At 41.6% G+C, this 13,603-nt stretch overlaps 1 protein-coding gene across 1 annotated transcript in view; it reads right to left on the reverse strand.

Annotated features, from left to right (window-relative positions):
* The window catches only part of gabrr2a (gamma-aminobutyric acid type A receptor subunit rho2a), a 78,511-nt gene that overhangs the window by 16,334 nt on the left and 48,574 nt on the right, over positions 1-13,603 (reverse strand). Inside the window, exon 5 of the mRNA XM_076107028.1 lies at positions 57-139. Coding sequence (XP_075963143.1) covers positions 57-139 — 83 coding nt within the window. The remainder of the gene's footprint in view (positions 1-56; positions 140-13,603) is intronic.

A 13,603-nucleotide genomic window follows, 5' to 3' on the forward strand; every position in this document is an offset into this window, starting at 1 on the left:
TGTTACATTATGTAACACACAGAGAAAAAATAACCATAAAATTAACATTTACTCACAGCTCTCAAGTTCCAGTGAGCAGGTCTGAGAATCCAGAGGAAAGCGGCTGAAGTCCATGTTACAGGCTGCCGTCACTGTCACTCTGTTCAACCGCAGAGACAAGAACAGACGCAGAGGGTGAGAAAAGTCATGGTAATGCAAATATGAATTAATGCCAGTAAATGAGCTGACATCTGTTTTGTGTGTCATTACTCAATTTATTTCAATCAGGAGAGACTTGTTTTATAATTTAACAATGATTTATTATACAAGCGTCAGATATGAAAAGTGCAAAGTCTTTGGCGATTGGACTCCATCCTGAAGTACTATCACCGATAGTAGGGATACTGAGGTCCAATAGGCCTAATCCCCCCTGGAGTCCAGACACTGGTGGTGGTGGTGAAAGGAGTTGCTGCACTGATGATGGATCAGGAGCATGGTTGTGATGCTGACTGGAGGTGACTGGGGTGGAGGCGGGTCGCATCTGCTTAATGCTGAAATGACAACTGACAGCAGCAGAGAGGAGAACACTTTAAAGTTTGACAGCAATGATCTGATTGGCTGAAGGAAACTGTGTCACGAATCTGGTTGGTTACTTAAAAGTGCACGCCCCCAATCAGCTGATAGAGTAATTACAAGGAGAGGAAAGACAGAGATTACTAGTGAGTGTCTTCCTGTCTGAACTTGCGCTTGAGCTACATTTCAATCAGGAGAGACTTCTTTTATAATTTAACAATGATTTATTATACAAGCGTCAAATATGAAAAGTGCAAAGTCTTTGGCGATTGGACTCCATCCTGAAGTACTATCACCGAGGGTAGGGATACTGAGGTCCAATAGGACTAATCCCCCAAAAGAAATGTATTTATATGAATAAATAAATACCTTACCTACTGCTCTGGTGAATTTCCTAAGAAAATAGAAAATTAGTTATGAGAGAAATCTAAGGGTAGAACATGAACGAGTAGATGTTAGACCAGAGGTGAGAGGTCCAGTTTTAGTTAAAGCAAAGTATAGAGGAATGTCACGATGGACTGCAGACTAGGATACGGTGGTCTGGAAGACCGCAGAGACAGGATAGTGCGGGTCTATATAGCCCATAGTGGAGAATGGCAGGATTTCAACAGATCGCGAAACATATGGCGGGGTCGGCCCTGCGGAGGGTCCGAGCGCAGGACGGGATAGGTGAGGGCCAAGCTAGACCGCAGACAAGGACAGGTTGGGTCATGTTAGACCGCAGCGTAGGATAGTCGGGGTCACGTTTAGACCGCAGAGCAGAATAGGGGGGTTCAAGGGAGAACGTAGAACAGCATGGTTGGGGGTCTTACGGCCCCTGCATGTTTGGGGTCTCACTGCCTCAGCACAACCAGACCGGGTGAGCTCACCCGGGAAACTAGAACGTATGTCATACTTTGACAGGTCTCACATCATTCGGACCGCGAAATAGAAATTATGTCATATCTGACTGCGAAATTAGAAATTTGTCAACTCTGGACGGGTCTCTTATCATACGGACCAGGAAATTAGAAACGGGGCACCTCAGACCCTCCTTTTCTTTTAGGAAAGTAAAACGGTCCCGTCGGACCAGGAAACAGACACGTTAAGCCAGGTCACGGTCACCTAGGAAAAACAGTCACGTTAAACCAGGTCACGTTCACCTAGGAAAACAGTCACGATAAGCCAGGTCATGTGAGACCAGGAGATTGGGAAACAGTGTTAGACCAATCAGATGGAGAAAACGGTCGAGTCACACCAGAGGAATAGAGTAAGGTAAACGTAGCAGGGAAGGCACGGTATTGTACCGTGCTGAGAGAGCCCTTAGCCCGCTAGAGAAATGTCTTAGTGTTACTATAAGGAACACTTCCAGAAGGATATAACGCTATTCCCTGCTATGAGCTAATACTAATAATGACCAACCAATAATATAACCATCGACGTGAACGTGTCACCACCACCATATGCATTCCTTACCGGATTTTAAGGCTTCAATGATCTTTGATTCTCGAGGATGGTGTTGAGATCGGGGCGGATGTAAGATGTGAAGGCAGAGGATGACCAACGACCCAATTTTTGTAGGGTAGTAGCGGAGATGCCTTGGTTAGCCGCTGAAGTAGCAGCCCCTATTCTAAAAGAGTGCCCTGAGTATAGCTGAGGTGATAAGTGAAGTCTAGCGAGGACAACCTCGAAATGAGAGTTAAACCAAGTTTTTGATAACAGACCATTACCTGGGGTAAGAAACAGGGGAGAAGTGGAGCCCGTAATAGGTCTCAACCGTAGGAACTTAATCATGGATAGGAACGGGCAAAACCCAGAGTCTACGCGAGCCACAACAACAGAGCAAGCACCACATTTGGAGTGCTTGAGCCATAAGTCATAATGATTGGTATGAAAAGTCAAATCGGCAAAAGTGATGTCTATGTTAGAATTGAAGGAATTAGACGAGGTAGTAAACTCGCCACATCTGAGAAAAGCATAGAAAGCTAATGAAAACACCGCCTCGAGCAAGACATCAACGTAAGGGGAGAAAACACCTGCTCGGAGTACGGTAAGCATCCTGTGCAATATAGGAAGCGTGATAGGCTGTCTACGGTCTGGCAGGTGAGGAAAAGATTTAGCAATACCTTTTAGCAGTAATTTGATGGCTGCATTGGAAAACAAACTAGATGCCGCAGGATCATAGCATCTAATATTAAATTGAAGGCCGGCAAGCAAACTACAAATATAAGGAGGTTTAAAATGCCGAACATCCATGCAATAGCAAATAAAGGCACAAACTGTGTTTATGAGAACAGGTTTAAGAGGCATGCCAATTGTAACACAAAACAAAGCGAAAGTACTCCAAGCAAAATCGTACGTCTTTACAGTAGAAACTGCTAAACCCTTCCTCATATATTTTTTAGCTGCCTCCATATAATCTCCCACGTGGCTTTGCTTTAAGACAGCATCAGGGTGTGACATGAGGGCACCGTTATTGACACGGGACTGGCCTCTGGACAGATGTTCCGGAAAGCCTGGAATTTAAAGCGGGAAAGTGAATCAGCCAGAGTATTAAAATGACCTGGCACATGGCGGGCAGTGATAATGAAGTTGTGGGTGACGGCTGCCCAAGTGATGCTTCTCATGAAAGGCATGATATCTTTGGAAGAAGAGCGCCCTCTATTGATAATATCGACAACTGCTTGATTGTCGCACATGACGGAGATGCGCTTGCATTTCCAGTGCTGCCCCCAGACAAAGTAGGCCACGGCAACGGGGTAAATCTCATACAGTGCTGAGGAATTTTCAAACTTTGCAAAAGCGGGGGGCCACGGTTCAGCAAACCACTGGCCTTGATAGAACCCCCCAAAACCCACGGATGGTGCGGCATCTGTGTAAAACTTCAAAGAATCCGAGGAATTCACCAGATCATCGTAGAAGAATGTACACTAGATACACTAGATCGAGCAACTTGCTCACGGAAGATGCCAAATCCAACAAGTGGGAGATGAATGAGAGTCCCTGAGGAATGACGCGCATGACAAAATTAAGATGCCCCAGCAGGGAGAGTAACTGCTGTTTTGTTATGCTCCCGGCCGTGCAATATGACTTGGTAATCTCGCGGATGCGCTGCAGTTTCGCGATCGGAAGAGACGCTTTCATGTCTATTGTATCGAGCATGATGCCCAGGAACTCCAGACATGTGTCTGGTCCCACGGTTTTCTCATCCGAGAGTGGAATGCCAAGGGAGTGGAAACACCGTTTCAACTTATCTAGTGAAGAGCCTGAACTATCGTGTGGGGAATCTATAAGCAGGAAATCATCCAGCAGATGAAGGACAGCTGGGACCCTGACTCTATTAAGTAGTATCCAGCAAAGTGCTTCGGACACTTGGTTGAAGATAAACGGGCTGCTTTTGCACCCGAAAGTCAACCGTACCCCAAAATAGAAATTGGAATCCCACCTGATTCCGAAGAGATGCCACTGAGAAGGATGGATCGGCACAATTTTAAACGCATCAGTGACGTCTGCTTTGGAGAGCCATGCGCCTTGACCGGCTAGTTTTATTAATCTAATGGCATTGTCAACCGAGGCGTAATGGAGAGAGAATAGCTCGGAAGGGATGAGGCTGTTAACGCTTGGAAGTGGGCAGGAACGAGGAGCGGACAGATCGAAGATTAACCTTTTCTTCCCCGAGTACTTACCCGTGGCTACCCCTATAGGACTGGTGCGAAACACGGTGAATGGAGAGGACTTGAAGGGGCCAATTACATACTTTTTCTTAACCTCTTTCTCGAGCAACTGAAAAACCGTATCTGGATCATTTACCGCTGACTGTAGATTCTTAGCCACATACGTTTCAGTAGGCATAGCAAGGACTCCCACGCGGAAACCTTGTGACAAGCCCGTAAGCAGATAGTCTACAAACACAGAGTCAGGATGAGAGGCAAGTTCAAGCGACAGTGACTGGGGATTTATTGGAGTAGAGGGATGCTGCGTCAAAATGTTTTTGAACCACGATGTTTCCCTCCCTGTGGGGGAAGTCTGGCTGCACGGCGGGGGCAGACTGACCGTGGGTGCGCATCCTTGCAGTAGCCATTGGAGGAGCCGGTACCGCAGATGCCAGCGAATGTTGGGCTACTTCTATTTGCGAAGAAGTGGAAGCCTGGCTAAGTATGACGGCTGGTTGCCGCATGGCGTCCTGGGTGGCGGTGATGGTAACTGATGCTGGCGCCGGAATTGCCGCTTTCCTCAGGGATTGCAGGCGAGCCTCGATGGTGTGCATGGAGCTCACCAGTGACTGCAGAGTGGAGATTACGGCGTTGTCTGTGTTGGATGGGCCAGGAGTTGCTGGTGGAGCAGGATTCCGAGACACCGCCTCTTTCCTTTTCGCCTGTGGTGCTTGGGCTGAGCCGTTTTTTTTCGCTCTATTCCGCCCTGGTGCAGCCGCAGGCCAACTGTGAGCCTCATCAGCTGACGGAGCTGGGACAGCGGAAGGCCTGGTGCTGGATTAATGCCACGACCCTCCAGCTGAGCCAAGAGGGCTTCTTGCTCCTCTGGGTGGGAGCCGCTACGCCGCCCAAGGCGAGTGCTTTTGCGCCGGACGCCCGGCGGGCTGCCTGCCGGCTCCAGCGGGCTGCATGCCAGCTCCGGCTGGCTATCGAGACTGTGACTTGCACGTCTTACAAAAGGATCAGAATCGGAGTCCGACATACTCAGTACCAACAAAATGCTAAGCTGCAAAGGGTAACCCACTGCTTAATTAATGCTTTCGCATCTGCTTAATGCTGAAATGACAACTGACAGCAGCAGAGAGGAGAACACTTTAAAGTTTGACAGCAACGATCTGATTGTCTGAAGGAAACTGTGTGACGAATCTGGTTGGTTACTTAAAAGTGCACGCCCCCAATCAGCTGATAGAGTAATTACAAGGAGAGGAAAGACAGAGATTACTAGTGAGTGTCTTCCTGTCTGAACTTGCGCTTGAGCTACATTTTGTGCTACTTTTTGAACGTTGTCACAAAATTAAGCAAATAAGCAAAGAAATCACATGGAGTCACATGCTATAGTTCTCCTCAACACATGAAGACACCCGTGATTGGTTAGAGCCATTGATGTCATAGTTCAGACAGGTAGTCAAGCTCACAGTTTAGCAAAACATCCATTACAGTTTGGTTTAGCTTTCACCTGCTGTGCTGACTTACTGATAATTAATGATCTGATGTTAGATGGACAAACAAGCATTAATGTATATTCAACTAAGGAGCAACCTTCAGGTCTGAAAAGTGAAACCAATGCTTCTTGTCTTTCACTCTAAAAAGTCCAACTTCAAATTTTTTGTACTAATACCTTTTTTAAAGTTGAGTCAACAAATCCCTTTGAAAAAAGTTGAGCTAACTCAAAATGTCAACTTTACTAATAAGGAGTGCAGTCCACTGAAACTTTTAAGTCGAGAAAACTTAGCATAGTGGTAGGGCATCTGCTGAGGTAACTAAGGCCACTGTGCATGGGTAGATGTTAGTAAATATATACATGTACATATATGTATGTATGTGTATATATATACTACTTTAATTATATATTTTAAATAATAAAATAAAATAAATAAAACATTATTTTCTTTAGCCCCTGTTAAGATACTTTGATTTTTGATATCATTATGTTTAGATACCTTATTTTTTTAGATTTCATTTGATTGACATTTACTTTTTATACCTAAATCTTATTTGTGTAAGAATGTTCATGATCTGCTGAATGTCTGTTGACAATGTTAAATAAAGAGATAAAAAACCGCCAACCGCCGTAAAACCAGAAGAAGAAGAAGAAGAAGAAGAAGAAGCAGCAGAAGAAGCAGAAGCAGCAGCAGCAGCAGCAGCAGAGGGAAAAAAACGTCTAATCACTGCGCTACACCAGTGCCTTTGGTTAGAGATAGCAATTCCGCGCCGGTCCACGCCAGCTCAAGTGTTGCTGCAGCATGCCGTCTGCCTCGAGCACAAATTAACAAGGTAAGGCTGTGTATGTTCTGGAGTGTGTTAGCTAACGGGCTAGTCAGCGAACCTGTTGTTTTTTTTTAATGCAAAAGTTAACATTAAAAAGTTTACAACGTGACGGACCCCACCCTATTTTTCACGTGTTTATAATGTCATGTGTAATTTAACGATAATGACCCGCGGCTTGCGGTTTTGCATGGTCGAGTGAATTTGCACATGTTAAAGTTAACGTCTGTACTAGCTAAAGCTAACGTTACTACGTTGTATGCACGTGCACAACGTTATAGCGCCGTATGCTACATTGGTTGGTTTTTGTTAGCTAGCTAACATGTTGCTGCAAAGTGCTTCGCCGTTCGTTAGTGTTGGTGGTGTTGAAAGTCGAGGGCTGCTAGTTTAAGTTACCCGCGCGCGTGTACCATTAAGGTGCACTAGATACAGTCCAGGTAATGAAGTAGACTTAAAGCAACACGCCGTTCTTTTGTGCATCCCATTTATTTGTGTTACTCGTAAGACTCCTTGACTTATGCTTTTCCTTCCCTGATGATACAAAACAAATAATGCATAAATACTCATTTAAAAGACTCAGCAAAAGGGGGGATGAAGGGTCTGTTTTTTGTGGTCACCCCCTTCCTTCCATCACTCATAGTATTGTTTGTCATTATGATAAAACCATTTTAATGACTTGCAAATAGCTCCTTTACACACTTAAGGTAAACATAGTTAGAGGTTAGTGAAATCATCTTTTAAATTCTCAGTTCTCAGTGTACATTTAATAAATCATGGCAAACTGCTTTTCTGTTTTAGTAAAAAATGTACCATTACTCCTTGGCAATATTTATTGCCCATCTTTGAGCAACTTTGAAAATAAGGGGATGTGAAGCTGTTAGATTTGCATGGAGTTTTGACAACTATGCACATTGTTAACATGTTCTTATCTTTCCTTCATAGGATTTGGATGCAAGTTTTTCCACCCCAGTCAAGATGTCCTCTGAAAGCATTACAGACATTACCAGGCGTGATTCTAACCACTCCCGTGCCTGTCTACAGACTGCACCTGAACGTTCAAGACAACTGGTGCGTTAAAATCCCACCTTTCAAGAGTACATAAACAGTCTGGTAAACCTAAAGTACAGGTCACATTTTGTTGTGAATTGTGTGACTGTAAGGTCCTCTGTGTGCGAGAAAAATGCATAGGCCGTCTCAGGGCTCATTTGAAGCAGCATGTGACTGTTTGTTGTCTATTCAAAAACTGTGAATTTACAAGTAATGTCCTTCAGTAGTCATGTAAGCCGGAAGTACAAATCTTACAGTGTTAATGATTTTAGATAATCTGTAATATCTCCAACAACTCCAACTGATCTACCAGAAGCAGATGAAGAATTGCCTGCAGAGTGCAATGATCCACAGGCTACTGTTGGTTGTTCTGAAGACGAAAGCAGCATGTATCTAATGCCTTTGGACAATTATACAATTGAACATAAACTTGCATCATTGTTTCTTTACATGCAAACTGTTTTGTGCAGAGTTCTACAGAATTACTCGAGTGGACCTGAAGAGGATCTTCCTGTCATCATTGGATGCACACTCATCGAAGCTTATTAAGCTGTACAGATCACTCCGCGGAACACTTGGAAAGGACATGAGGATCCTTCTAGACAACTTTGATGAACAGGTAATCAATAATTAGGAAGTGCATGTGGTATAGCAGGGATCCTCAATTAGATTTGAACTGGGACCAAAAACTGGGGGACAGACGAGGGGCATTTTCACAATTATTTAGAAAAATCCGACACAAGACATCAATTATAAAATGGACAACTATGCAAACCATAACATTGGAGCAGAGCATTTACCATCAGATCACCCTTTAATATTCCAGTTTGTCTAACAAAATAAATATGAATACACATTAATGTTCACAGGTGTATTGTATTGTTTGACTTAATTGACATTTCAAATTGGTGATTTCGGAGATGAAAAGTTATTGTGTTTTCACCCTTAAGCTATGTCCAAAAGACATGATGCCCATATATACAGTGGTAAAATATGGGTTCATTTAGTTAGTGAATACAGCCGACCTGAAATGCATGCTACAATGCTGGAAGCATTTTGCCAAATGCCTTTGTCTTCTATAGTTTGCATTGGATTTTTTGAATTATAATTATTATAAATATATAGATTTTTAATCTTCATTTTGTATCTTTCAGACAACTGATGTGCTTGCCCACAGAAAGTCTACAGCTCTATGGGGTCTACCGTTCTTTGCCGGACGGCTTTCTGAAGAAATGTCTGGTAAGACTAATGTGCCAATGTCATTAAGGTTGCACATTGAGCAAGAAAACACTAATGCAAACTTTCATCAAACCCTCATTTCTACTTCACTGTTACTTTGTTATTCCACCTAAATAGTTTAATATGTGTAACTTTACAGTTTTTAACATTTAATTTCATGTGATATCGCCAATACTGGCAATATTACTGTAGCATCAAGGTTACATGCGAGTGTGGTGCCTGCATCACATGCATTTTGTAACAGCAATTCTCCTTCAAATTTACTGGTAACATTTATAATTCCAAGCCCAAATTAGTCATGGGTTTTGAGACCTCGTATACAGTGCATTCAGAAAGTATTTAGACCTGTTGAAGATTTGTCTGACTTAAAAATGATGCATGTACATATTTTGCAGTATTTTTAATTGTAAAGTCATTCTCTGTCAGTGCATTTTCAAAGTCAAAATACCTTTTTGGTTAGCTAATCTTTTTAAGAAAATAAAACTAAAAAAGCCCCTACACACCATTAGCACCCTTTGCTGCTACATGTCTTTAGGGTAAGAATCTGGCAGATTTGGAGTGATTTTGTCCATTGTTTGATGGCAGATTTGCTCCAGTTCCTTCAGGTTTTTGTCACTTATTGAATCGAAGGAAGCCTGTACAGTGAGAGCAAATGTTTCCCTGTATTCTGCTCTATTTATTTATTTATTTAATGACAAGACACGACATTCAGAGTATGAATATTTAAATATTCAAATACTATAATACAAATGTGTAGGGTGAATATGGTATGTTTTAGTTTTTAAAATCTGCAGAAAATTTACCAACCAAAAATGTATTTTGACTTTTCAAATGTATGGTTACAGAATGGGAAGGGGAAAAAAAGAGAACTTTAAAGAGGGGGTGAATATTTTATATTTATGTATCTCTATGCTTGTTTTTCTTTAAAATACAGACCCGGAGGAATTTTGTGTCAAGGGAGTTGAACTTGGAATACTCAGTTGTTGAAGATGGCGTTGGGTGGTCTGCTCAAGTCCAACAACAATAAGCATCGCCCTGGTTATTGAGGAATGGATTGTCCTGGAGGATGTATGCGACTTCCCAACCGCATTTGCCCTTTTGTTTGGGCTCATCTAGGCTCTTAATCTGGACTATCCGAAGGAGTTACGGTACACATTTTTGAAGTAATTCAAAAGGTGTTCATGAACCTTGGTACCCAGTGCTCTACCCGGGTTCAGGCCTTAAAGAACAGTTTGCTGAAGTAGCCTGCCATATCTAAACCACGCCTATGGTCTTGGCTGGATTTTCATGAGGGACTGAAATGTCACCAACTTGACCAAATGCTGATGGTATGAGTTGACCAAATTGGTCAACACCCTTAAGTATTAGATGTTTAACAAGTTTATTATTTGCCTTACTACTTTGTATATTACAGCTGAACTATCCACTGCTGGTCCTGCACTTTAGGTGTATTATAATTTAATATTAATTTTAGTTTATTGTTGTTACTGCCACATAGCGCCATGCAGACACATATTTGCATTTATTTTTGTTTTGACCGAGTATTAGGAGGGAACTTTAGTCGATGTCTTTGGGTTTAAAATGGCGTGAAGTGGAGATTATAAGGATGTTGACCCCCTGCTGTCTACTATTCAAGTGTTGAAATTGAAAGACAATATTGTTTTGCAAGCAAATAACTTATTGTTATTAAACATTTTGTGTTTTAAGATGTTTTTCTTTTCTTTAACGGTGTACATTTCTAATTAATTAAAAATGAAGGCTGTAAAAAAAAAGTTGAGTATACTTAAAAAGGTTAAGTAACCAGCTGCACAGCTTTTTTGAGTATACTCAACATAAAATGGGCAGTGCTGTTAATGTATGTTTTCAATCTATAAGAACACACAATTTCAAGTTTCTCCAACTTGATATTTCAAGTGTTCTTTACTTAAGTACGTGAGTAGACGTGAGGATCAAACTCAATATTTTAAGTTATGTTAACTTAAGTACATAAGTAGGTCTGAATAGTAATGTTAAGTTTGACAAACTTAAAATAGCACTTTGAGTTAACTTCTTATCCTAAGTTGACACAACCCATTAGCCCTTAGTTGAGTATACTCAAAAAGGTTACTTAACCTTTTTAAGTATACTCAACTTTTTTTTTTTTTTTTCAGAGTGTAGCCTGCATTCTCTCTAATGTCCATCAGGAGGCGACTTCTCTGGTTGTATGGAAGTCTATAAGAAAATGACTGAAACTTCCCCAGCTTCACCCTCTCAAATATGGTCACTTTTGGTTGATTTGGTTTAGTAAAACTCCCCAAAAATGACATTGAGACATTTTCAGATTCCGTCATTCTTGGCTTATTACACAGAGACCAAACACATCACTTTACCGCTCTCGAAATCCAACAGTTTGTGAACCTGTGTGATGGTCACCTCTTATCATTTCTAAAATAAGATGCTGGTCTCAAATAACAACAAAAATCAATGTAGGAAAATGCAACACGTAAACACCAAACTAAAATAATGAAGCTTTTTGTATATTTTGGTACTCCTGCGAGTGTGAATCCAAAGGAAGCTCTGTAAAGTCTGAGTAATATTCTCAAGTGAAGTCACTTCAATCAGCATGGCGTGGGACTACAAGTTTGAAAATGAAGCTACATTTTCCACCCTTGGTTTGATTGCCTCCGCCAACCAGTCAGGTTGCAGTTTACGTCATCACTTCAGCATTTTATCCTGTTAGAGATTTATCTGAAATTGTCACAAATAGCGAATGAATTCTTGAGTTATGGCCAAAGATGTAGTAGCCAAAGTATTCTTTTAATAACAATTGGTCAAATGTGTTTGTGTAATGTGGAAGGTGTGGAGATATTTTATATCTCCTATGTATATGCATGTTAGGATTGATAACATTGTATGTAATATTATAGTGATTTATTAGTATATATTTCCTCTTTATTGTAAAATTCCACACTCTGGTATTCACAAATGAACTCTGTGTAACTGGGAACACGAACAGGTGTAAGTGGAGTCAGCTCTTATCTAAAAAGGGACCTATGTCCTACATGCCTGTGTTCTGACCATCTCCATATATGGACTTATGTCTGACATGCATTTGCCTCAGCATTTCTCCCTGAAAGAATAAATAACTTACCTCCAGGTGCGGACCTAAGTTTAAACTGGCTAACATACACGTATGTTCCACCCCCCACTTCTATTTGACGGGAGGGTATAAAGATTTTACAGTTCCTTCAGAAGAGTTGAAGGAATTCAGCAGTCCAGCAAACTATGCTTTCCTTCCCATGATTCATGTCCAATAAGGAATTCTGCAAAAATTGATCTTCGACTCCAACCTCATCTGTGACCTGTGAAATCAACAACCACAAAGGTCATTTATTGTGGTGAATCCACAGACTTACATTCATCCGATGGAAACAAAAGCTATATGAAGGATCATGTTGCTCGTTGTCTGCTGGGTGTGTGGCAAACTGTAAGCTAACATATTAGCCATCAAACATGATATGGTCATTATTACTTAAACACATGTGATGTTTTCCAAAAGTGGCCAAAAAATTAGAAAGACAGCTTTAAGAAACTTTTTATTTTGTATTGCCTCTTAAAAAAATGATGTGTCTAGTTTTGACAATCAGATGTTATTGCTTTAAAGGGTTACTTCTGTATTTTTCAACCCTATTTTCCCACGTACCAACAGTTTTTAAAATTGGTCCAGTACTGATGGAGAACGCTACAGCCAGCAGCTGCTAAACGGGCTGTGATCGCTGGGGGCGACTTCTCCCAATTAATGAACATCCACTAAATTTGCTTGCTTTTTGTCACGGCGAGATTCTTATAATTATTATAAGTGTTTGACAACATTATAGAAAGAACCCTACAGAGAAATGAAAGTTCTTTCTTTACTTTTCTCTTCCTGGTTGTGACTGTGTCATGTGCCAGAAGACAACGATGGAAACACATGTAAGAGTTGGAGAGAGTAGTGTCGGTGTTGTCAGAGTTGGAGCACAGAAAGTGTAGCTTAGTGTTACCTAAAGTGTCATGGCTGAACACTTCAATGATTTCAACAGTGTGGATGTGAGGATCTGACTTGAGATTTCAGAAGGAGACTTTGTTGGACGCCTGAACAAAGAGACAGGATCAGGTGAAAGGTAAAGAAAATGCTTTTATTTCTCTCTAGGGTTCTTTCCATAATGTTGTCAGACACTACGACAATCTGAGTGTCAGTGGTAAAAAAACAAGCCCTTTGAGTGGACGTACATTGACTAAGAGGAGTTGCCTTGAAGGATTACATTACAGCGTCTGCAGCGCTCTCCCTCAATACTGGACCAAATAAAAAAATAGTCAGACACAAAAACATGAGAAAATATGGATGTAACTGTGTCTAATGGAAGGCTTTACTTAAAACAAGCGGTAATAGCACACGCAGAAATCACTTCTAAAATGTCTCCACATGTGTGCCTTTGCCAGCTGCAAAAATCTAGAAGTAAAACAACGCCTGCAAACACGGCTTTGTAAAGCCAGAATTGCACCGGACCACCTGACCTGCATTGACACTCTACAAAGGATGTCACGGTGAGACACTCAATTACCAGCTGCTGTTGGTCGGTGGGAAAACGTTTGCTCACCCCGATGAAATGACCCCTTCACTTGTTCTATGCCGGCGTGTTAACAGGGCCCTCAGTCTGAAGGGAACATTTTTCTGTTCCAACAGTGTTGTCAAACCCCTTCCAATGAAAACAAATGACAAGTACCGAGTGCTTTTCTTATTCCTTCGAAAAGCCTCTGAAGCAGCACTTCAGTACAGTGACATATGGAAA

This window comes from Anarhichas minor, unplaced genomic scaffold, assembly GCF_050575085.1.
Source record: "Anarhichas minor isolate MPS153535 unplaced genomic scaffold, ASM5057508v1 ptg000037l, whole genome shotgun sequence".
Classification (NCBI taxonomy): domain Eukaryota; kingdom Metazoa; phylum Chordata; class Actinopteri; order Perciformes; family Anarhichadidae; genus Anarhichas; species Anarhichas minor.